This window comes from Ovis aries, chromosome 6 (assembly GCF_016772045.2).
Source record: "Ovis aries strain OAR_USU_Benz2616 breed Rambouillet chromosome 6, ARS-UI_Ramb_v3.0, whole genome shotgun sequence".
Lineage (NCBI taxonomy): Eukaryota > Metazoa > Chordata > Mammalia > Artiodactyla > Bovidae > Ovis > Ovis aries.
The window spans coordinates 59,557,822-59,582,376 of NC_056059.1; the positions used below are offsets into that span (position 1 = coordinate 59,557,822).

At 36.1% G+C, this 24,555-nt stretch overlaps 1 protein-coding gene across 4 annotated transcripts in view; it reads left to right on the forward strand.

The window, feature by feature from the left end:
* The window catches only part of UBE2K (ubiquitin conjugating enzyme E2 K), a 74,830-nt gene extending 51,129 nt beyond the window's left edge, over positions 1-23,701 (forward strand). For all 4 annotated transcript variants that reach the window (XM_015096445.4, XM_012180482.5, XM_027970938.3 and 1 more), the window contains 4 exons: positions 7,099-7,181; positions 15,455-15,554; positions 18,498-18,626; positions 19,267-23,701. In XM_015096445.4, coding sequence (XP_014951931.1) covers positions 15,465-15,554; positions 18,498-18,626; positions 19,267-19,341 — 294 coding nt within the window. In that variant the 5' untranslated portion in view covers positions 7,099-7,181; positions 15,455-15,464 and the 3' untranslated portion in view covers positions 19,342-23,701. The remainder of the gene's footprint in view (positions 1-7,098; positions 7,182-15,454; positions 15,555-18,497; positions 18,627-19,266) is intronic.
* The last annotated feature ends 854 nt before the right edge of the window (positions 23,702-24,555 follow it).

A 24,555-nucleotide genomic window follows, 5' to 3' on the forward strand; every position in this document is an offset into this window, starting at 1 on the left:
TTACTGGAAAAACCATAGCTTTGACTATATGGATATGGACCTTTATTGGCAAAGTATTCTCTCTGCTTTTTGATACTCTGTCTAAGCTTGTCCTAGCTTTTCTTCCAAGGAGCAAGAATCTTTCAATTTCATGGCTGCAGTCAACATCTGCAGTGATTTTGGAGCTCACAAAGATAAAATCTGCCACTATTTCCCCTCTTTCCATATCTGTTTACATCAAGTGATGGGACCAGATGCCATGATCTTAGTTTTCTGAATGGTGAGTTTTAAGCCAGCTTTCTCACTCTCCTTTTTCACCCTCATTAAGACGCTCTTTAGTTCCTTTTTGCTTTCTGCCAGTAGAGTCGAATTATCTGCATATCTGAGGTTGTTGATATTTCTTCTGGCAGTCTTGATTCCAGCTTGATTCATTAAGTCCGGCATTTTGCATGATGTGCTTTGCATGAAAGTTAAATAAGCAGGGTGGCAATCTAAAGCCTTGACAAACTCCTTTCCCAGTTTTGAACCAGTCCATTATTCCATGTGCGATTCTGCTGCTGCTTGAGCTGCATACAGGTTTCTCGGGAGGCAGGTAATGTGGTCTGATATTCCCATGTCTTTAAGAATTTTCCACAGTTTGTTGTGATCCACAAAGTCAAAGGCTTTAGCATTGTCAGTTAAGCAGAGATAGGTGTTTTTCTGGAATTCCCTTTCTCTGTGATGATCCAACAGATGCTGGCAGTTTGATCTCCAGTTACTCTGCCTTTTCTAAATCCACCTTGTGCATCTGGAAGTTCTCAGTTCATGTACTGTTGAAGCTTAGCTTGAAGGATTTTGAGAATTACCTTGCTAGCATGTGAAAGGAGTCTAGTTGTACAGTAGTTTGAACATTCTTTCGCATTGCCTTTCTTTGGGATTGAAATGAAAATTGATCTTTTCCAGTCCTCTGGCCATTGCTGAGTTTTCCAAATTTGCTGGTATATTGAGTGCAGCACTTTAATAGCATCATCTTTTCACATTTGAAATAGTTCAGCTGGAATTTCATTACCTCCACTAGCTTTGTTTGTAGTAACTCTTCCTAAGGCCCAATTGACTTCACACTCCAGGATGTCTGGCTATAGGTGAGTGACCATAGTGTTTATCTAGGTCATTAAGACCTTTTTTGTATAGTTCTGTGATTCTTGCCACCTTTTTTTAAATCTCTTCTGCTTGTTAGGTCCTTGTCATTTTTGTCCTTTATTATTGTGCCTATATTTGCATGAAATGTTCCCTTGGTATCTCTCAGTTTCTTGAAGGGATCTCTAGTCTTTCCCATTCTGTTTCATATATTTCTTTGCATTGTTCAGTTAAGAATCTCTTTTTGCCATTCTCTGAAACTCTGCATTCAGTTGAGTATGTCTTTCTCTTTCTCCTTTGCCTTTCACTTCTTTTCTCAGCTATTTGTAAGGCTTCCTCAGACAACTATTTTGTTTTTTTGCCTCTCTTTTTCTTTGGGATGGTTTTAGTCACTGCCTCCTGAGCAGTATTACAAACTTCTGTCCATAGTTCTTCAGGCCTTCTGTCTACAGATCTTATTCCTTGAATCTATTTGTCACTTCCAGTGTGTAACCATAAGAGATTTGATTTAGATCATACCTGAATGGCCTAGTGGCTTCCCTATGTGCTTCAATTTAAATCTGAATTTTGCAATAAGAAGCTCATGGTCTGAGCCACATTCAGCTCCAGGGATTGTTTTTGCTAACTGTGTAGAGCTTCTCCATCTTTGACTGCAAAGAATATAATCAATCTGATTTCGGTATTGACCATTTGGTGATGTCCATGTATAGTGTATAAATATAAATCCAGAGTGATGTCATAGTCCTAGCTCTGTTTTAGGCACTTGATACATTATTTCATTTAATCTTTGAAATCACTATTTTAACCCTTCCTCTTTCCACCAGTTTTAGAAAAGTTAGAATAGACTAAAAGCATAAGAACTGAGGTCTGTCTGATATTTTTGCTATTGTTGATAGCTCATGTTGCTTTTCAGGCCACTACTGTCTTAATTCCAGTCATTCCATATTGAGATAGCGTCAAGATTTAGAAAAGTCTTCCTTCAGTCAGCCCAAATTTGCTTTCCTTTTACTTCAACCAGTTAGTTGTAGTTGGAATTTAGTATCATTTTAAATATGGTCCTCCTCTAATTTATGGTATTAAGCTTTTGCAGTAAATGCTAATTAATGTATGATAAATACATTTTGGATATTTCCTATATTAAACTTGAATTTTTACTGCTTGGTAAATATAATGGAAAGAGTGGGGAATAATTGTGTAAATTTCTTGCATAATTATGTTCACATATGTTTAATATGTAGCCTCAGGTTTCATTTTTTTTTTTAATAATCATCTTATGTGCCTTGGATGCTTGCCAAACTGTTCTCCAGAAGTCTTTTTAAAAAATAATTGATTTTTGGTTGTGCTGGGTCTTTGTTGCTTTGCAAGGCCTTTCTCTAGTTGGTGACAGGGGCCTTCTCACTGTGGTGGCGTCTCTTGTGGAGCTCAGGCTTCAGTAGTTGTGGCACACAAGCTCAGTAGGTTTAGCGTGTGGCGCTTGGTAGCTGCTGCTTGTGGGTTTATTTGCTCCAGGCATGTGGAATCTTCCTGGACCAGGGATTGAACCTGTGTCCACTGCATTAGTAGGTAGATTCTTATCCTCTGCACCACCAAGCAAGCCCCTCAGATTTAATTTTAAACTTTATGAGATTAAAGTATTGAAGTTTAACTGTTAAATTCTCAATGCTGTGCAGCTGAAGTTGCACCAGATTGAAAGCTTACATTGATTTATTTTAACATGGTCACAGAGAATTTTCTGCTCATTTTTTTTTGCAATAAACTATTGACCTCAAGAGCAGAAGGTTTACTTCTGGACAGAGAAGATAAATCTTTGAGTCAGCTGAATATAGTGTAGAAGGAATTTGATTCAATGCATACTTAGAAGTAAATTGTAATATACACTCTTAATGAAAAACTCAATAAATTAGGAAAACTAGCTCAGTGATTTGTCCAGCTGATTGTTGGAGATTAGATTGTGAATTTTCTTCTTTATCCTTGGTGTTACAAATATACTCTTATATGTGAAATGAGTTTAAGTACCAATAATAATAACCTTTAGTGAGTCTTCTCTTCTGCATATGCATATTTAAAATAGCACTTTCTTTTGTACAAGTTAGTTAAAGCAGGTTTAATATTGTAACTTCCATGAGTTCCAAGCTTGAAACTGGAAATTCCTGATGGAAATAGAGTTCATATCTGCTATGAGGTAGAAGGTGAAATTTTTGTTGAATTAAAGAGTGTAAAAATAATAGGATACATCCTGTAGGAGGAGATAAGATTACTGATGATGGTGCACTAATATAGAGAATGAAAAATAGTCCCCTTCCTTCACTTCAGTCTGGTCACATTATGTACATGGTATTAAGATTTTTGTTTCTAAATTCTTTAAGAGCTCCTCAGAATTAATGATTGTTGTCAAGTTACCCAGATGGTGCTATTATTGGTTTCATTTGTGAAAATAAGGAAGCTTGACTTGTTACTTGTAAAAGTATTTTAGTACCATTTGTTTTTGTTATTGTTCAGTTGTTCATTCATGTCAGACTTGGCAGCCCCATGGCCTGTACCATGTCACGCTTCCCTGTCCTTCACTATCTCCTGGAGTTTGCTCAGACTCATGCCCATTGAGTTGGTGATACCATCCAACCATCTTCTGTTGCCCTCTTCTCCTCCTGCCCTCAGTCTTTCCCAGCATCAGGCTCTTTGCATCAGATGGCCAAAGTTTTGGAGCTTCAGCATCAGTTCTTTCAATGAATATTCAGGATTAATTTCCTTTAGGATTGACTGGTTTGATCTCCTTGCTGTCCATGGCACTCTTGAAAGTCTTCTCTAGCACCACAGTTCAAAGCCATCAATCAGTTCTTCAGCGCTTAGCCTTTAGCACATGGTCCAGCTCTCACGTTCCTACATGACTACTGGAAAAGCCATAGCTTTGATTATACAGATCTTTGTCAGAAAAATAATGTCGTTGCTTTTTAATATGATATCTAGGTTTGTCATAGCTTTTCTTCCAAGGAACAAGAGTCTTTTTTTTTTTTTTTTTTTTAATTTTTATTTATTTATTTGGCTGCTCTGGGTCTTAGTTGTAGCATGTGGGATCTAGCTCCCTGACCAGGGATCGAACCTGGGCCCCCTGCACTGGGAGCTCAGAGTCTTAGCCACTGGACCACCAGGGAATTCCCGGAACAAGAGTCTTTTAATTTTGTGGCTGCAGACACAGGGAGCTCTGCCTGGTGCTCTGTAAAGACCTAGAGGGATGGGTGGGGTGGGAGGGAAGGTGAGTCAAGAGGGAAAGGATATGTGTATACTTATGGCTGATTCACGTTGTTGTATAGCAGAAATCAACACAACATTGTAAAGCAATTATCCTCCAATTAAAAAAAAAGTGTGTGGAAGACCACACAAAGAACTACTTACAGGACAGTTATATCTGTGCTAGTAGATAATGGAGCGACTTTGAAAATTATTCTCTTTATTATTATCTCCAAATTCAGAGTTACTTGTTCCTAATTGTAGATTGTAGTACAAAGAAATAAAGTTTAATAATTTCACATATTAATAATAATGTGCATATTAGTTTTCATGTAGAGTCTACTGAGAATCGTGTACTGAAGCTTCTTTAAACAGCAGTACACAATCCACACATCCTTAGATCATCAGCCTAAATCATAAACCTTTTGACATCCTCAGTAGTCAGTGTTTAAAATTGTTTTCCTTGGGGCTTCCCTGGTGGCCCAGTGCTGAAGACTCGGAGCTCCCACTGCCTGGGGCACAGGTTTGTTCCCTGCTTAGGGGAACTAAGATCCTGCATGCCTTGTGGGTGTGGCCAAAAAGGAGAAGAAATTTTCTCTTTTTTCTAATCTTGTTGAAAATATTAAAAATCAAAATGCTTTGCTATCCTTGTGTCACTGAACTTGTGGCTTACTGTTATATCGTCAAGCTTTGAACTCAAATGGTAAAAATTACGATGTGAATATCATGGTTATATCTGTTACCAGAAATGTTTTTTGTACATGAGCCCTATATGCCTGTCTTGTTTGATCTTCACTATATTTGAGAAGGATAATGTTTAGCCTTTTAATAACAAGTTTGTCGTAATGTTAATTTTAATTGTATATTTATTCAGTGTGAGGCACTTCAGATGCTTGGAGTGCTCTACTAAGCAAATAGACACCATGCATTTTAGGGAAGACTAGGCAAATGTGGAAGAGATTATAGAAGTGTGATCAGTACTGTGAAAAAGAAGAGTGCAGGATGCTATGGGATCAGGTCGGGGAGAGTGGTTATGGAAGTTGAAACTTGGAGAATCAGTGTGAGTTAGCCAGAAGAGGATATTAAGGTGTGTTATTGGAAGAAATGTATGAAGGCCCTGAGGCAAATAGGATTTATTGAGTACTTGCTTTGGATGTGGGGTGATAGTGAGGTTTGAAAGGTAGGCTAGAGCCAGTTTAAGAGTGTGGGCTTACATAAAGGAAATGAGAAGTCCTTAAGGGGCCTTAAGTGAGTGGTGTCATGAATCTGGTTTGTTTTAAAGAGCTCTCTGGATTCACTGTAGAAAATGGATTAGAGGGAACAAAATTGAAAACAGTAAAGTCAGTAAACTGTTGAGTAAGCCAGGAGCATAGTGATAGTCTCCTTTAAGGAAATGGTGTTCTGTGGATGGAAAGAAGTAGGTATCAGTGAAAGCAGTAAGTGTAATTTTTTAAGAATTATGAAAGAACTAGGAGTGGAAAGTCTCCATTAGTTTTAGGTATTTTGAAGTCATTGGTGACTTAAAGTGCTTTTTCAGATGGTAAATATGTTAGTGAATTTGTGGGGAATTAGGGACAGATAGCATAGACAAGGAGAAGGAAATGGCAACCCACCAGTACTCTTGCCTGGAGGATCCTGTGGACAGAGGAGCCTGGTGGGCTGCTGTCCATGGGGTCGCACAGAGTTGGACACGATTGAAGCGAGTTAGCATGCATATATGCATTGGAGAAGGAAATGGCAACCCACCAGTACTCTTGCCTGGAGAATCCTGTGGACAGAGGAGCCTGGTGGGCTGCTGTCTGTGGGGTCGCGCAGATTCGGACACAACTGAAGTGATTTAGCAGCAGGAGCATAGACAAACCACGAGAAGCAGAAATGTAAATATTTTAGCTACTTTCTATTTATAGCTTAGATTGGAGCATACATTGATGAATTAATTGTTGCAAGGTACTTTTAGGTTTGGCTTGTAGTAATCTGTTAAGTGTTAAAGAATTTTGACTTAGGTGACTATCATATACATGTCAGATAAAACCCTCCTTCATCTTCTCCTATTCCTCCTCCAGAAGCTTATAAGTAAGAGCTGATGAACCTAATTTCATTTCAGAGTTAGCATTTTCACTTGTTAATTTCTTGCTCTTTCATGCTAAGACAAACAGGTACATTTAGAATCTGAGATTAGATTGTGTGAGTTTGTATTTTCTATTGCTAGCTAGTTATTTGATATTGAATAAATTTCTTAGAAGCCTCAATGCCTGGCAAATAATAGTAGACCTTTAAGTATTACATTTTTCTAAAGTATTTGAGGAAAAAATACTACAGAAAAATCAGAAGCAATCTTGCCATCACTTACTACATCTGTTTTCATGTATTGATTTTGCTTTTTCCTTCAAACCTAGTCTATACCCTTTGTCACACTAAAAAAAAACATCATTTGCTATCTATATTGACTTTATGTACTACCGAAATAGATCTTAATTCATGTTAAATTTCTTATAACATCTAACACTATGCTAGGTAAATTATAAACACCTTTAGTTATAGTTAATTGGTGGGTTTCTTTGAGCATTTATTAACGTACGTCATTGACAGCATTCAACTTACCGAATGCTTTGTCTTCTACACCCATCCCTTGACCTAGGCAAAATGATGTAATGTTAAGTATGGGCTTTTTAAAAAAAAACAAACTTGAGGATTTCTTTTTTTTTGAAGTTTTACTTAAATTATATGGTTGGTTTTTTTTCCTGTTACTTAAAAACTCAAATGTGCTTTATATTCTAGGTCCGGTTTATCACTAAAATATGGCATCCTAATATTAGTTCCGTCACAGGGGCTATTTGTTTGGATATCCTGAAAGATCAATGGTAAGAGATTTTGAATTCATGTTCAAGCCTCATATGATTCTAAGTCTGTTAGAGTGTTAAATATGTACTTGGCCTCAAAGCATAAGCATATTATACTTTCTCTTATTTGGGAAGTAATTTTAAAACTTGATGAAATCTCTCAAGTACATTAGAGAAAATATGTTATAATTGAAATTGGAATCTGTATTTAAATAGTGATTTATTAGGAAATATCAGATGCTAACTTGACATCTTGAAAAGTCTTGGATTTTGTTTGTTTTGGTAATTTTAATTTTTTGCTATCTTTGGAAGATTTTTATGAGAGACAAAACTGAAGTATTGAAGTAATCAGCTCTGACTTGGGTGGAGTGTAGGCACCAAAATGTTAGAAGTTGTGCTAATTGAACACGATTAAGGTTCTAAGATTCTATGAAGCACTGCCTCTATAGGTGGTGTCTTCATTTGTACAGTGCTTTCACATACTTTGTCTGATTTCCTAGCAGCATTGTGTTTAACCATTAGGTTAAAATTGTGGCTCTGCCATTTACTTACTTGTGTGGTCTTAAGTAAACCTGGTCTTTATGCCTTTATTTCCGTATCTGAAAAAAAAAATGAGGTTACTGTCTGTTCCATAGGGCTATTGAGAAGCTTAAATGAGTTGTTTTATGTGTTTCTCTTTGAGTAAAGCCTGGAAATACAGATTGAAAAATTCAGACAAGAGATAAAAAGTCATTGGAGTGGAAGAAAACAAGTTATGTGTTTGATTTGTCAAGAAAGGGAAAGAATGGAAGCTGAATAAGATAGAATAGGAATGACAACATTTAGCATATGGGTCAGTTGGTATATTTAGAAACTGGATGAACAGACATGAGTTCCTGGTTTTGTTTTTCCATTCTGATAGCACATCTGAGTAAAGCCTCTTCCTCAGTAGATCATCTCTTGAGATCCAGTTCCTTGATCTGTGTTTCCATACTGTTAAACGTTGAACGTTATGGAACAGACCTAACTATTTTCTGTGATTCTTTTGATTTGTAACTTTATAATTTGTTGAATTTCTATGCCTCCATGTTTTTATCTTTAAAGTCATCTCAAAGGTCCCTTGTAGCTCTTATTGTTCAGTGATATTAATGAAAATTTGCGGTGTTAGAGACATTGTCATTTTTTTCAGTTGGTTGCCAGGACATCATTTCTTCTTTTTTCCCCTTCCTTTTCTCACTCTCAGACTTAACTAGCTCCTCCCTGATCTCCTGAGCTTTTGCACATGATAATACCTCAGGGCTAAGTCATGGCCTCTGCTTCTTTCCATCTGTACTCACTTTCTTGGTGAGCTCATCTGATTTCATAACTTCAGCTTTTATGTACTAGCAGCTCACAAATTTATCTTTTCTGAACTCCAGGCATAGCACCTATAGTTGACTATGTAATAGACATCTCAAACTTAAAACATGTTGAAACTAAACTGTTGGTAATATTTCCCCAACCCCAAACTTATTTCTGCTCCATCTTAAGTTTTGGCAGCAACATCCTTAGAGTTGCTAAGGCCAGACCTCACCGTGATGCTTCTTTCTTTCTTTGGTACCCTTATACTCCATTGGCAAATCCTGTTATTGAAACCCAACAGCGTTTTATTGGTAGTCTGTTACTACTACCCTGGTCCAAGTTGCATTGCCTCTTGCCTGGATGATTGCAGTAGCCTGTCCCTCTGCTTTTAACTTCAGTCAGGCTATTCTTAGCAGACAGAATAAAACCTCTGCCTCTCTGAAAACAAAACTCCACACTAAAATTATTCACTGTCTTCTCTTTTTGCTGAGTTAGCCAGCAGTACTACCACTTCTGATTACCTTCCTATAAATAGTTGAAAGATTATGGTGTATATAGAGACAGAAAACTTGAATTTTTGTATCAGATCACTGTTGTCAGCTATTTTCATTTTCTAAGGCGGATCATATAGCTGAATTTTTTTTTCATATCTCTATCGTTCAAATAATAAAAGGTATCAGAGACATCAGATAAAATAGTTGAGATTGGATATCCATGGGTTTACTGGCCCTCCCCCTGGCCCACCAGCTTTGTTGAGGTAATAGACCTTCAGTGTATTTGTAAACGTCAATTTTTAGGCTAATTTGGAATCATTATGTTGGAAAACAGTTTGTTAATCTGAATCTTTTATTAGTACATGTGGATGGTGATTTACCTTTAATATTTGATGGCTTATATGTTAGTATGGTTTATTTCTTTATTTCATAACATAACCCTACATGCAGACTATTTTCTAATGTTTTTCCCCTGACACCTCTTATGACTAAAGGTGTCTGTTTACTGGGGAAGAAAATGACAACACGTAAAAATAGCACTCATTGATACTGCTCTTTCAAAAGACATGAACAGGCAGAGAACATTTGTATGGTTGATAAGTTGTGCTCAGCACCATTAGTCATCAGGGAATTGCAAATTAAAATCATAGTTAGATACCACTGTAGTGGTGGTGGTTTAGTCACTAAGTCGTATCTAACTCTTTGCAAGCCCATGGACTCTATAGTCCACCTGGCTTCTCTGTCCATGGGATTTTCCAGGCAAGAATACTGGAGTGAATTACCATTTCCTCCAGAGGAACTTCCAGACCCAGGGATCGAACCCAGGTCTCCTGTGCTGCAGACGATCTCCTGCATTGCAGGTGGATTCTTGATGGACTGAGCCGCCAAAGAAGCCCATGATGCCACTACACACTTGTAAATGGTCCTCAGGCGTTGCTGGTAATAATGTGTTTCAGACACTCAACCAGCTGTTCCTGCCAAAGCATATACCTTCAATATGGCATAACAGTTCTACTCCTCAGTATTATATGTCAGAGAAATCTGAGAGAAATGAGTGCATATGGCCACCAGAAGACTTGTTCAAGAATATTCATAGCAGATTTATTCAAACTGCAAGTAACTCTAATGTCTATAAGCAAGAGAATGGCTATATAATGGATTAATTGTACACCGAAACACTACATGGCGGTAAGAAAAAAGGTCATGTTCATGTTGACACAATAATGTGAATAATTCTCATAGGCATGTTCAGTGACAAAAGCTAGACACAAAGAAGTACATACTCTATGATTTCATTTTATGAAATTCAAGATGAGTCAAAACTAATTTTGGGTGATAGAAACTATGACAGCGTTGGGGATAGGTAAGGGTCGTGAATAAGAGGTTCAAGAGGGAGGCTTTTTGAGTGCTGGAAGTACTCTATTTTTTTATCTAGATGGTGATTGCTATGAATATATACATATATAAAAATTCATCTAGCTGTCCGGCAGTTTACTCTTAGTATACCTTAACAAAAAATTATAACAAAAAAAAACTGCCATTCTCTTTAAGTAGATGCTCTTTAGGTAGCATTCAGTGTTTGAATGAAAATAGATTATTTATTGATGGTCTTCTGAAAGATCCTTGACAGACAAGTTAGTCTATAATACAAACAATTCAGTACTTTTTATTGTACATATTAAAGGCCCCACCTAGTCCATATGATGAAGAAGGCAATGGCAACCCACTCCAGTACTCTTGCCTGGAAAATCCCATGGATGGAGGAGCCTGGTAGGCTGTAGTCCATGAGGTCGCGACAAGTCGCCATGATTGAGCGACTTCACTTTCACTTTTCACTTTCATGCATTGGGGAAGGAAATACCAACCCACTCCAGTGTTCTGCCTGGAGAATCCCAGGGACAGGGGAGCCTGGTAGGCTGTCGTCTATGGGGGTCACACAGAGTCGGACAGGACTGAAGCGACTTAGCAGCAGCAGCGGCGGCAGTCCATATGAATGAATATATAAGTAGCCATATTAACTGTGCTTATTCAAGTTTGAGATCTGAGCAAAGTTAATTTACTGAAGATAGTTTATAAAGTACTCAGTCATCAGTCATCAGTTCATTTGCTCAGTGTGTCTGACTCTTTTCGACCCCATGGACTGCAGCACCCCAGGCTTCCCTGTCCATCACCAATTCCCAAAGCTTGCTCAAACTCATGTCCATCGAGTCAGTGATGCCATTCAACCATCTCATCCTCTGTCTTCCCCTACTTCTGCCTTCAGTCTTTCCCAGCATCTGGTCTTTTGCAGTGAATCAGTTCTTTGCATCAGGTGACCAAAGTATTGGAGTTTCAGCTCACTCATATCCACTGATTAAAATTAGCTAACACATTTTGAAATTTCATACTCCTTCTTGGCTGTTAGGATTTGTTTTTAATAGATTTATGCTGATGTTACACATTGTATGCTAAAAATCTCGAAGTTATCAGTAGTATGAATTTATTTATTTATTTTTAGTAGTATGAATTTAATCAGTACTTTGTGAAGAGAAAAATAAATGAAAACTGAAGATTGTATGTTTAGTTGTCTTTTTTTTCACATTGCCAAGTTTAGATTCAAAATTTCATGTGGAGCAGTCAAAAAATGTACACATATCTTTATACCATCAAAGATGTTATAGTTTCTATTGTATTTAGGGCCAGAAGAATGTTTTGTTTTAATTTAATTGTATTACAACTAATTTTGAAAAAATTGTTGTTTACATTGATTTTGTGTTCAACTCTTAAGAACTTTGCATTTAAATTTCTTTTTAAACCAATTAATTCTTAATGGTTTATGAATACCTCTCCAACATTTATTGTGAAAGTTTTCAAGCATACAGGAGACTTAAGACTTTTCTCATCAAGATTGTTATGAATTAAACCCAATTACAACTCTAGATTTTTCTTCAGTTTTCAGAACAAACTGTCCCTTTGCATTCCCACCAACAATGTACAGGATTCCAATTGCTCCACATCCTTGCCAACAAATGTTATTTTCTATTTTTTAATAAAGTCAGCCAAATGGAAATAAGGTAGTCTGTGAAGTTTTTTTTTGTTGTTGTTAACAAGTTGTAGGAGTTCTTATATATACATATATATATAATTCTTACATAGTTGTATATATAGTTCTTGTATATAATTCCCTTGTCAGATGTATGATTTTGTAAATATTTTCTCCCCATTGTGTGAGTTGCCTTTCACTATTGATTATACTCACTGCATAGGAAGATTTATATTAAAACTTTTTTTTCTTTACATAGGAGTTCTTAATTTTGATACAGTTGTAGGCCGATTTTTCTAGTTTTTACTCTGTTAACTGTGCTTCTGCCTGTCCTTTGATATGCTGGAAGTCATGGCATGCTGCACTGTCATGGAGCTTTCACCCTAGTTTCACCTTCTAAGAGTTTTATAAGAAGTTTTAGTCTTGGGAATTCCCTGGCAGTCCACTAGTCAGAACTCACTGTTTTTACTGCAGGCTGTGGGGTTTGATCCCCAGTTGGGGAATTAAGATCCCACAAGCCAGGCACAGTGGCCAAAAATAGTTTTAGGTTTAGGACTTTGATCCATTTTGAACTGATTTTTTTCTTTTCTTTTTTTTTTTTTTCTGATTTTTCAAAAATTGAAGAATGGTTAACATGTTGTTAGTTTCACATGTGAAGTGATTCAGTTGTACATACATATTCTTTTTCGATTCTTTTCCATTGTAGATCATTACAAGATACTGAGCATAGTTCTCTGTTTTTATATAGGATACAAGGCAAGGTAGGGGTTTTTAAAACACAACTTTTAAAAACTTTATTGAAGTTTAATTGACCTTAAATTACACACATTAAAAATATACAGTTTGATAAGTTTAGACACATATACATCCATGAAACTCACAAATCAAGATAGTGAACACAATCAACATACTCCAGAGTTTTCTAGTGGGTTCCTTTGTAATTGCTTCTTCCAGACTTCCTGCTCCCCCATCTCGCAGCAACCACTTATCTGCTATCACTACAGATTAATTTGCATTTTATGGAGTTTAATATAAATGACAGTTCCAACAGCATTTAGATAAAAAACTATTTGTATTATAATTTTTCTCTAATAGATAAAATATAGTCCTATGTTTGTGGCACTGATTTTATTTCAGTTTAGAACAGCCTTTCTCAATTAGCTTTAAGTTGTATGCACTGGAGCAGTATTTCTCAGAAATTAACTTACATCAGAATCACTTAGAATATCTGTTAAACCACCCAAGAGGTTCTAATTCAGTAGATCTGGGATGAGGCTAAGAATTTTCATTTCTTACAAGTTCCCAGATGATACTGACGCTACTGCTTGAAGAAACTGTATGAGACACAGTTCATCAAGAAATTTGTTGCTGATAATAAATTAACTTTCCTAAGCATGAGATGGTACTATTTAGATAACCATTCTTAGGGAAATCGAGACAATACTTAATTTTCTCTTCTCTTATTAAAATGGGGAACCCAGTTGAAAAAGACTGGTTTGGAATTATCTGTGTCAAACTTTATTTTGGGGGGCTCCAAAATCACTGCAGATGGTGATTGCAGCCATGAAATTAAAAGATGCTTACTCAAAAAAAAAAAGACGCTTACTCCTTGGAAGGAAAGTTATGACCAACCTAAATGGCATATTGAAAGCAGAGACATTACTTTGCCAACAAAGTCCATCTAGTCAAGGCAATGGTTTTTCCAGTAGTCATGTATGGATGTGAGAGTTGGGCTATGAAGAAAGCTGAGCGCCAAAGAATTGATGCTTTTGAACTGTGGTGTTGGAGAAGACTCTTGAGAGTCCCTTGTACTTCAAGGAGATCCAACCAGTCCATCCTAAAGGAGATCAGTCCTGGGTGTTCTTTGGGAGGACTGATGTTGAAGCTGAAACTCCAATACTTAGGCCACCTCATGCAAAGAGTTGACTCATTGGAAAAGACCCTAATGCTGGGAAGGATTCAGGGCAGGAGGAGAAGGGGACGACAGAAGATGAGATGGCTGGATGGCATCACCAACTCGATGGACATGGATTTGGGTAGACTCCGGGAATTGGTGATGGACAGGGAGGCCTGGCGTGCTGCGATTCATGGGGTCGCAAAGAGTCGGACACGACTGAGCAACTGAACTGAACGTGTGAAAATGGACATGTTGTTTAACAATCTACATATAAAATAGTTCACTATTATGTTATTTCACTGTTGTATTCATAAATACTTTTATAGTAACTGGTCGAATAATTTTTTAACAGAAATGCTCAGAATCCTTACTAGTTAGGTAGGCAGCATTTTCTAGATAAATATTTGCTTTATAAACATTTAGAAGCATGAATATTAAGCAAAATGCTTTCTTTTTTCAGAATGTTATGGAGTGATTTATTTTCCTTCGTTCTTCATTTAAAATTTTTTATTGTAGTTGCTAAGTTACTGGTGTACAGTATCGTGATTTTCAAGTTTTAAAGGTTGTATTCCATTTGTAGTTATAAAAGATTGGCTATGTTACTGTTGAGTGCTTAGTTGTGCCCAATGCTTTGCAACCCCATGGACTTTAGCCTGCCAGGCTCCTCAGTCCGTGGAATTTGTTGTACGATATATCCATGCAGCTTATTTTATACTTAATAAATTGTACTTCTTACATCCCTGGGCTTCCCTGGTGGCTCAGATGATCAAGTATTGTGCAGTGCAGGAGACCAGGTTTAATCCTGGGATCAGGAAGATACCCTGCAGAAGGGTATGACTACTAATTCCAGTATTCTTGCCTGGAGAATTCCATGGACAGAGGAGCCTACTGGGCTACAGTTTATGGGGTCACAAAGAGTCAGACACAACTGAGTAACTAACCCTAACACATCCCTACTCCTATATTGCCCCTCCCTTCTCTCTCCCACTGCTAACCACTAGTGTTTACTTTTTTGTTATAGGCACTAGTTTGTTTTATTTTTTAGATTACACATTTAAATGTTATTATATTTTTTGTGTGTGACATATCACTTAAGCATAATGCCCTCCAAGTAATTTTATACTTTCTTGAAAGTAAAGGATATTTGCTTGATGGTATCTTGTTTTTAGAGTTACACTGAAAGGAAGTTTCACATGTTACTTTGTCCCTTTAAGTTTATGTCTAGAGAAATGGATAGAAAGTTAAGTCACTAGATAAAGCTGACCAGAATATTGGCAACAGTAATGGGGGCAGGAGGGAAGCTAAGGCAATTTGAGTTATCTTAAGAAATGGAAAGATTTACTTGTTTTAAAATATATATATTTGTGTATTATATATATATTATTTTTAAAAATATATATGTATGGTAGGCAGATATATAATTATTCATTTCTAAGACTTAATTATGTGATTGAGATAAAAGTCTTTTTTAGCTCCAGTAGTTTCCATATTTATTCAGAAAACATCTACTTTGTCATGCAAACTGTTTTCAACTGGGGTATCTTCCGGTTTTGAATTTTAGGGCGGCAGCGATGACTCTGCGCACGGTATTGTTGTCATTACAAGCTCTGCTGGCAGCTGCAGAACCAGACGACCCACAAGATGCAGTGGTGGCGAATCAGGTAAGATGGTTTCTTTTGAAAGACTTCCTTACCTTGTGGTTTGCAATGTTAGGACATAAGCATATGTCTATTGAAACTAAATCTGGAAATGGTTTCCTTTCTTGCTGTGAGATTATTATATTACATATAATAGGGAAAACCTAATTTAGTGATTTTTTTAACATAGTAGTTTAATTGGGTGTATTAAATAAACCCAGTACAGTCAGTTGCTTTTTCCTAATATATTGTGCCGTTTTTAAGAATTACACAGTGAACATCCATTTATCTGCCTACTGTCTTGATTCTATGATTAACAGTTTACTTCATGTGTGTGTCCATTTGTCTTTTAATTCAGTGATGATCTTTCCCTGATGATACTGTTAATCAGTTCCAGCTGTGGCACTGAAGTGGCATGGTGAAAGTTATCTAGGACCTTGTAGTTGCCAAATGGAATCAGTATTTTTCAGTTCTAATCTTTGATTTCCAAGGCAGAGGTTAGCAAATTACAACCAGACTGGTGTGTAAATAACGTTTTATTGGAACACCCCCATTTGTTTACAGCAGAAGGTGGCAGAATTGAATAATTATGACAGGGACCACATGGTCTGAAAGCCTGAATAATTATTGTAAGAAAGGTTGCCAGCTCCTACTCTAAACCATTAGGATTTATTGAGCCTTGTAGGGGTTTTTTTTTTTTTAACCCAGAAGTTTTTTTCATCCCTTGACTTCTCTTCCTATCTTTGTAGTTGTGGTTGTTCCCTCTTAGTTCCTACCATTACTCCCTCGCCCCCTTTTTTTTTTGGCCATGTTGCCCGCCCTCTAAAATCTTAGTTCCCCAACCAGGAATGGAACCCTCGCCCCTGCAGTGGAAGTGTGGAGTCCTAATCATTGAGCTCCCAGGGAATTCCCTCTCCTCCCTTTTAAATACACTTCCTCAGTTCTTATTACATCCTTTCTTTTACTTTCTGTTTTATACTCTCATTTGGATGATCATATCCACACTGATGTTGTCACCTGTATGTTGATAACAATAGTCAGGCTTGACCTTTCTCCTAAACCCAAAAACCTGTTTGGAACCAGAGAGCTCTATATGAATATCCCATGGGTACCTTAGTACAACATTCCCGTAACTGAAGGCAGACTCATAAACCCTGTGAACCTGTCCATCCTTCTATAGACAGCTTGTTTATATATCCAAGTCGCAGATATGGAGTACTTCTCTGTGTCTCCTTTTCTCTCATATCTCAATATCTCTGTCATAATACTTCTCTAACTGCTTTAGTTCACATATTTAAAAATTCTCACTTGACTGCTCTGATGGAATTTCCTACCTCAGCCTCTTCTCTTTACCTTCTACACTGATAGCAGTTAGCTTTATAAAGTTCAAATCCTATTTCATTTTACTATTAAAAACCTATTAATACCTCTGCTGTCACCTGCTTGGTAAATCCAAATTATTTAGTTTGAAAACTTCCTCCATGATTTGAACTATCTACTAAATTCTTCAGTTCAGTTCAGTCGCTCAGTCATGTCCGACTCTTTGCGACGCCATGAACAGCAGCATGCCAGGCCTCCCTGTCCATCAGTAACTCCCGGGGTCCACCCAAACCCATGTCCATCGAGTCGATGATGCCATCCAACCATCTCATCCTCTGTTGTCCCCTTCTCCTGCCCTCAGTCTCTCCTAGGATCAGGGTCTTTTCCAAAGAGTCAGCTCTTCGCATCAGGTGACCAAAGTATTGGAGTTTCAGCTTTAGCATCATTCCTTCCAATGAACACCCAGGACTGATCTCCTTTAGGATGGACTGGTTGGATCTCCTTGCAGTCCAAGGGACTCTCAAGAGTCTTCTCCAACACCACAGTTCTAAATTCTTACTGTTCCTCAAACTCATGCTATTCAAGATGTTCATTCCTACATGTCATTTTACCCAGTCTGTCATGCCTCCTGCCTAAGAAAACTTTTCCTCTTGCAAACTTCTTCCTTTCCTTTGAAAAACTGTTCACTCCTTATTTTATGTATATTCTTGTTAATATGTCCTACTATTATTTGCCGTAGAGTGTTTAGAACTATGGTTTAACATGTTATATATGTCCTATTGATTTCAGTTTTGATAGAAGCATGGCTTGGGCCTCAGCTTTGATTTCCTGTTGAGTTCTGAGCCTCAGAGGTTGAGATTGGACTCAGTTTTCTTTTGACTCTGTTGGGTCTTCTCACTTATTTCCTTGTTAATAATGGTAGAAACTAGATTTATTATTTTAATGTATAGAAATAACGCAGTGTGTATAAAACATCTTAAGAAATAGTAAAGTGAATTTCATATTTTAAATTTATAATTTGCTTTATTAAGTAATGGTATTCTCAGAATACTTGAGAATAAATTTACCTCTTCCAATGCATATGAAGAATCTTACATTTTAAAAAGTGCTCTGTCGTGAGTTCATAATCACCTTAAAACATGTGCTATAAGTTAGGACTGCACATGGGGTTTCCTTAAATCACTACAGTAATACAACTCTTAACAAAACAGCCAACTCTGTATTCTAGCCCAAGCTGTGATTAATACAAAAATTGGTCACATTTATTAGTTACTTACTGTCCACTTAATTTTAGAAGCTAGTAATTCTGTTTATCTGTGTAATGTTTCCCACTGCATGATGATTAGAGGCATCTCTAATAACTCTGTTTATTGTTAGTTTTCTACTACTTTGTCGAAATTGGAGATTAAAGTTGATAAATATTTATCTTTGTTTTTCTTTCATCAGTGCAACTTGTGAATTGCAAGTTCACATTAAACAGTCTTTCCTTCAGTGACATAGTTTGCTGTGGAAAGTGAATCAGTCACATTTAAAAAATCTAATCTATATTTATTTAGAAAAATCAGGTTTTTAGGCAATTAAGAGATGAGTTCCTATTTTGAATACTATAACTGCATTGTCATATCAAACAATTTTTCCTCCATATAGTACAAACAAAATCCTGAAATGTTCAAACAGACAGCTCGACTTTGGGCACATGTGTATGCTGGAGCACCAGTTTCTAGTCCAGAGTACACCAAAAAAATAGAAAACCTATGTGCTATGGGCTTTGATAGGGTAAGTACATACAGGCATGTTGATTTTTATTTATTTGTTAAATTATTGTTGCAAATCCTTGGCTGACAAAAGTGGTTCAGTGGTACTCTGAATCTAATTTTGATAAGCAAACTTTGTTATTAAAACTAGTAATTTTTTTTTTTAAACTTTGGCTGGTTCCAGTCATTGATTTTTTATTTTAAAAAATAATTTTATTTGCTTATTTTTGGCTGTGCTGGGTCTCCACTGTTGCTTGGGCTTTTGCTCTAGTTATGGCGAGCTGGGGCCACTCCCTAGTTGTGGCATGCGGGCTGCTTATTGTGATGGCTTCTCTTGTTGCGGCACATGTCGTTGTGACTCCTGAGTTCTAGAGCACAGGTTCAGTAATGGTGGCACGTGGGCTCAATTGCTTCACTGCATGTGGGATCTTCCCCGACCAGGAATCAAACCTGTGTCTTCTGCATTGGCAGGCGGATTCTTTACTTCTGAGCCACCAAAGAAGCTCTAGCCATTGGTTTTAGAGTTTTTAATGCACTACAAGTGCAGGGTAACTTAAAAATGAAAAAACAAGGTGTGGTTTCTTTAATATAAAGACTGAGTGATACCGTATTTTTAAAATATTTCCTTGAGACTTTATTTTGTCCCCTTTTCTTTTCTACAGAATGCGGTAATAGTGGCCTTGTCTTCAAAATCATGGGATGTAGAGACTGCAACAGAATTGCTTCTGAGTAACTGAAACATAAAGAGAGATGCTGATATAGTCAAGCTTGCCCCTTCTTGGAGGAGCATCAACATCTGTTATTTTTAGGATTCTGCATAGATTTCTTTTAAACTGGCATTCTTGCCTAATGATGTTATCTAGGCACCATTGGAGACTGAAAAAAATCCCTGCTCTGTAAATAAAGCTAATTAAACGTCTGTGTAAATTTAAAAAGGGGAAATACTTTAATTTTTTTCTTACTTAATAGTGTAAAAATTCTTTTGAGCTAAGCTAAAACCATGGAAAAAACATGCTACTTTAGTGTTTAGCAGTATACCAAGACTAGCAAGAGTTTGCTTCAGGATTTCGTTGAATAATTAAGATAATATTTTGAGTGTGTCAGGGCCATTCAAATTGTTGGTGTTGCATCACAGCTACCTTAACTGTTTTTAACATGGATCCTCTGTGCCTGTGAATTTACTTGCATGCTTGTACTTGACTTCTTAGGATGGGTAGCTGAAAAGACCACCATTTTAAGCATTTGAGAATTCTTCAATATGAGATTTATCCAGAAATGAAGATGGTGACCTAGTCAGAGCCTTTTTGTCCTTGTCAACAGACTGGGACAACATATCTGTTTTTCCCCTCTTTCCACACACAGCTAATATTCTAATAATAAATTTCTTTATATTTGGTGGGGAAATGTGCTGAAGGACAGTATCCCTTGCTCCATTTTAGGTCATCCATTTGGAATGTTTTGTCACAATTCTCCACTCTTAAAACTTTCCTATATAAATACTGTAAAAATGGAGCTGCCAATTTTCTTTTTTTTTTTTTTTTTGTAAAAACAGTAAATACTTGATGTTGCAGTATTCCCAGATTAAATGAAAAGAACCCAGCTTAATTTTTCAGTGAGTTTAACGTCTTTTGATTTTTAAACTGATGGACTTTTTCTTTGAGAACTTGCAAGGATGAAATCAACTGTTTGCAGGTTTTTTAGCCTGATTTTGGCTTTATAGAGATTGCTTGCACTTCCCCCTATTAACACATGAAAGCTGTGTTGGTGTTTTACTGTACATACTTCAGATGCACATAGGAATAGAAGTGTGTTATAAATCTAGCTTTCTTTATGATGTTTCTGATAATATGAGAATTGAAAACTTTACCTTCTCTTGTACATAGTCAGACTTTCTATACGTATTAAAGTTAAACTTCACTCCAAGTTTAAAGTTTGAAAATTATTAGTTTTGCAAGCTCTAACACTAATGTGAACATTTTATGAAGGGTGAAATGGATTTGTGTAGGCAGTTCTATACATAGAAACACAGTTCTTATTAAATATTCAGGACCAATGCAAAAATAACAAAAATGTAATGAAATCTGAATGAATTAAAGTAAGGCTGTATATGGAAAGTCATATTATAAAAGGTTTTTGCTTTCTTCAAGTGTTATTTATCCTAAATTATAATGGTTAAGTGTTTGGAAAATAGTTTTGAACAGTAAATTCAGCATAATTTCATTTGACTTCTCAATAATCTTAGAAGCAATAAAAAGAACCATTATTAAATATATTGTAATGTTAAGATGTGAAGGTTCTTCCAGAAACATAAGGTTTTCCTAATTAGTAGTAAAACTCTTGTAGTTGATTTTATTGCATACTAAACACAAGTTGCTGTTTTTTCCCCTTTGTTTGCCTAAGTATAAATTTCTTTATACAATCACCTTCTTTAATTGTAATTTAGTTACTTTCTAAAGATGCCAAAGGAAACAAGATTTTCTTTATTTATTTTAAATAGCTAAAACCATGTACTTTTCTTTATATTTTGAGGTAAGGTTGGAATTGTGTGAAAATGTGGACAGTTTTTGTTCCATTGTTGTTTAGAATTATTTTTTTTTTTTTGTTTAGTGGAGGGTGGCTTGGTAATGTTAGTAATATTTGCATTATTTTAAATATCAAACACCTCTACCCAGTTTACTATTTGCCTGTATTATCAGGGTATATTTAATTGTCCTGTGGTTTGACAAATGAGAGAGAGAACTCAGAAGTTACTAAGGATCAAGCATTGTATACTTTGCTCTTGGCGGCAGCTGTAACTTGCCTATGACTTTTATGCACATTAGTCCCTTAGGGTATACTCATCTAACTGCAATTCAACATCCCCAGTGTCCAGGAAATGGAAAACTACAATATTTGGTATGAGAGGTTCTCCATAATGGATCTTCATTTCAAAAATTTACCTCATTTACATTTAATGTGATTATCTGTTTTCTGGTACATTTCCCACTATCGCCTTCTTACGGGGTTTTTGTTTTTTTTCCTATTTTCTCCTATTTTCTACAGATAGATTTATTTCCCCAAACATAAAAATAAAGGCAGTTGCTTTTTTCTCCTGTCTTATATATGTTTAGAAAAAGAATAGTAAAAGTGCAGGTCTAGGGAAAGTATATCCTGTTGGAAATTATTTTTATAATCCTCAGTGGTTTGTGATTTGTTAGTTGTAAAGGCTTCAAAAATTATAGTTAAATGTATGTGTAGTTTTATCCCATCTGGGCAGACAGTTTGCTGCAAGTCACTGATACTCAAATAGTCTTCTGTGATGATCAGGTCTATTTCCTGAGTGTGTGTCTGACTTTTAAAAGAACAAATAATTAGTTGTATTAGTATTTCAGTACAGACTGAATAAGTAGCAGTTTGTGATCCAGATAAGTATACGGTAAGGTATATAAATATTTGATGAACTTGGTACTAAATTAGATGCTCCATGCTGGCTCTCCCAAATGTTTGGAATTGTGGCTGTGATTTACATAAACACATAATGCATTCAAGTATATGTATGTGTGTTTATATTCTGACCATTTTGCTTTTGAGAAGCATTTTCTGTGAAATGAAAAGCTGGTTTTTTGTGTTTTTTTTGGGGGGGGGGACGTGTTTCACATTTGTGATTGCTGATAGTGCATTAAACTATGCAAAATAATTTTAAAGTATGAGAAAGAATTGGCAGATAAAATACATATTGCTTATTTATGCAGTACAGAACGCAGCATGTTGTGTTACTGCTGCTTAACAAGTTTATCAGTGTGAAAAGCAATTCTTAGCTCTAAGTGTATGCCTGATTGGAGCTTTTAAAACTCTGCAATAGGGGTATAATAATGTGTCCACAATCCTTGTTAGTAACACAGGAAACAAGCTTTGTTTTTTTTGTGTTTTTGTTTTAGAGATACATTTGGGCATGGGACAGTTGGAGCTTTGTATACTTTCTTGTACATAGATGGAAACAGTGTTTGGATAGGAAAGAGGAAGCTGTTTACAGTTAACTTTATTTCATGGATTTTTACAAAATAATGTATGAATCACTTTTTTCTTGTACAAACCATTGACTTTGAAAATTTGCATTTCCATTCTTTTAGTACTAGTTAAAAATAAATGCTTAAATCAGCTGTTTACTATCACTGGGGGAGAAGTTAACTTGAAATATTTACTGATAAATAGCCTTTTCTAAAGTATGACTTTTCTGCCTTGTCTGCATACTATGTCACATGTTCTATTTGCACTGTTGCAATATGGGTCAAAAATCTTGTGGCATAGGGCTAGGGAAATGTCAGCATCTCACTTGTCCCATTTGTTGTTACTGTTCTGTTGGACTGATCTACCCTCATAAACCTGTGATCATCACCTAAATGTTAAGTTGTGAATGTGTCACCTTTTGCTTGGTTATTCCAACCAGGCATTGAATATATCTGTATATGTATATATTCAATGCTGCTGTATATAATCAGAGTGGCACAGTTTATCAGTTGGTCCTGGGGATGAATGGATTCAAAAATCATTTGCACTGTGCTGTTAAATGATCCTTGTGTGCTTGCTGTTACCTACTTTTTACAGGCATCGTAATAAAAGCTAGACTATTTCTTTGGGGGGAAAGAGACTTATTTAATGTAATTTAAAGACTTTTCCAATAGAAAATGGAATACTATTGAAAATAATATCTATTTTTTAGCTTTCAGCAATTGATGGTGCTTTGTTGTGGTGTCTGCTGGAAGTCTACTGCCATTATAGGGATACTCATTAACCTCACTGAGAAAGAATCTTGCTTGTTAGCTTCTCTAGATCTCTATTCTAAACAATCTGTTAGTGATGATAAATTCTATAGGAGGATCTATTCTGAGCCGTTAACTTCCTGTAAGGGGATAATGGGTGGGTTACCAGAAAGACCATTGAAGCAGGGTGGGCCGGGGGTGGAGGGCTGGGTATTTGTCTTGAGAATTAAAAACTACGAAACACTTTTGTACACAACTGATTTTTTAAAAAATAAACACATTTTTAAAGATGTTGAATTTTTTTCCCCCTTTACTGGGAATTCTTAAAAATAAATGCATGCGTGTTTTCCCCTGAAAATGGTTTATATCTTCTTTCTGGGTACTCAGCAATGAACAGGCAATTAAGCCTCCACATTACTTTAAATAAGAAAAGGAACCGGTGGATAGTTTTACTAGACAGCTTTATAGTAATGAGTGTATGTTGATAGTGCAGTAAATTAAATTTGTCCTTTGAATTGGAGTTAATTTCAATTGATTAAAAGTGAATTGGAGTTAATTTTAATTGATTAATTTATTTGAAAATATAACATTATTTGGCTAGATTCTGATTCAGAAATTTAGAATAATCTAGAGGTAGTTGATACTGAAAGTAGTAATTTTAATTTTCATGTAAGCACAAAAATCTTTCTGAAATGGTTGCCTGTTACAATGGAAAGGACTGAATTGTTTCAGAAGTGGGTTATTCTGTTTGTGGATTACTCCTGCCTCTATTGATACTCATCATTAGAAGAGGCTATATTGTTAGGATTTGTATTAATTATTTCAGATGACAAACTGATTGTTACTTTGTGTCTCTAGGACATTTATAACCAGCTTTCAGCAGGCCTATGAGTTACTATAGCCTGGAGATGGAATTGCTTCTCACTGGAGTAGCAGGATGAAGGGCTAAGTATTGTGCAAGCTATATCTTTATGTAGTCAAGGAAAACAAATGGAATTCAAGACCACTCATGATATTCCCTAGAACAGGATGGTCAAATCTAAAGGATGGTAAACACTTGGTATGTGCTTTGTTTCATTCATCAAAGAATTAACATGAATTCTCTAAAATTTTCTGAGAGTATGTCCTGTAGTAATATACCATCTACTCAGATATTGTAAAGTTCATTTCCCATCATTTAATTTCAGTAAAAATACATTAAAGCACAACATT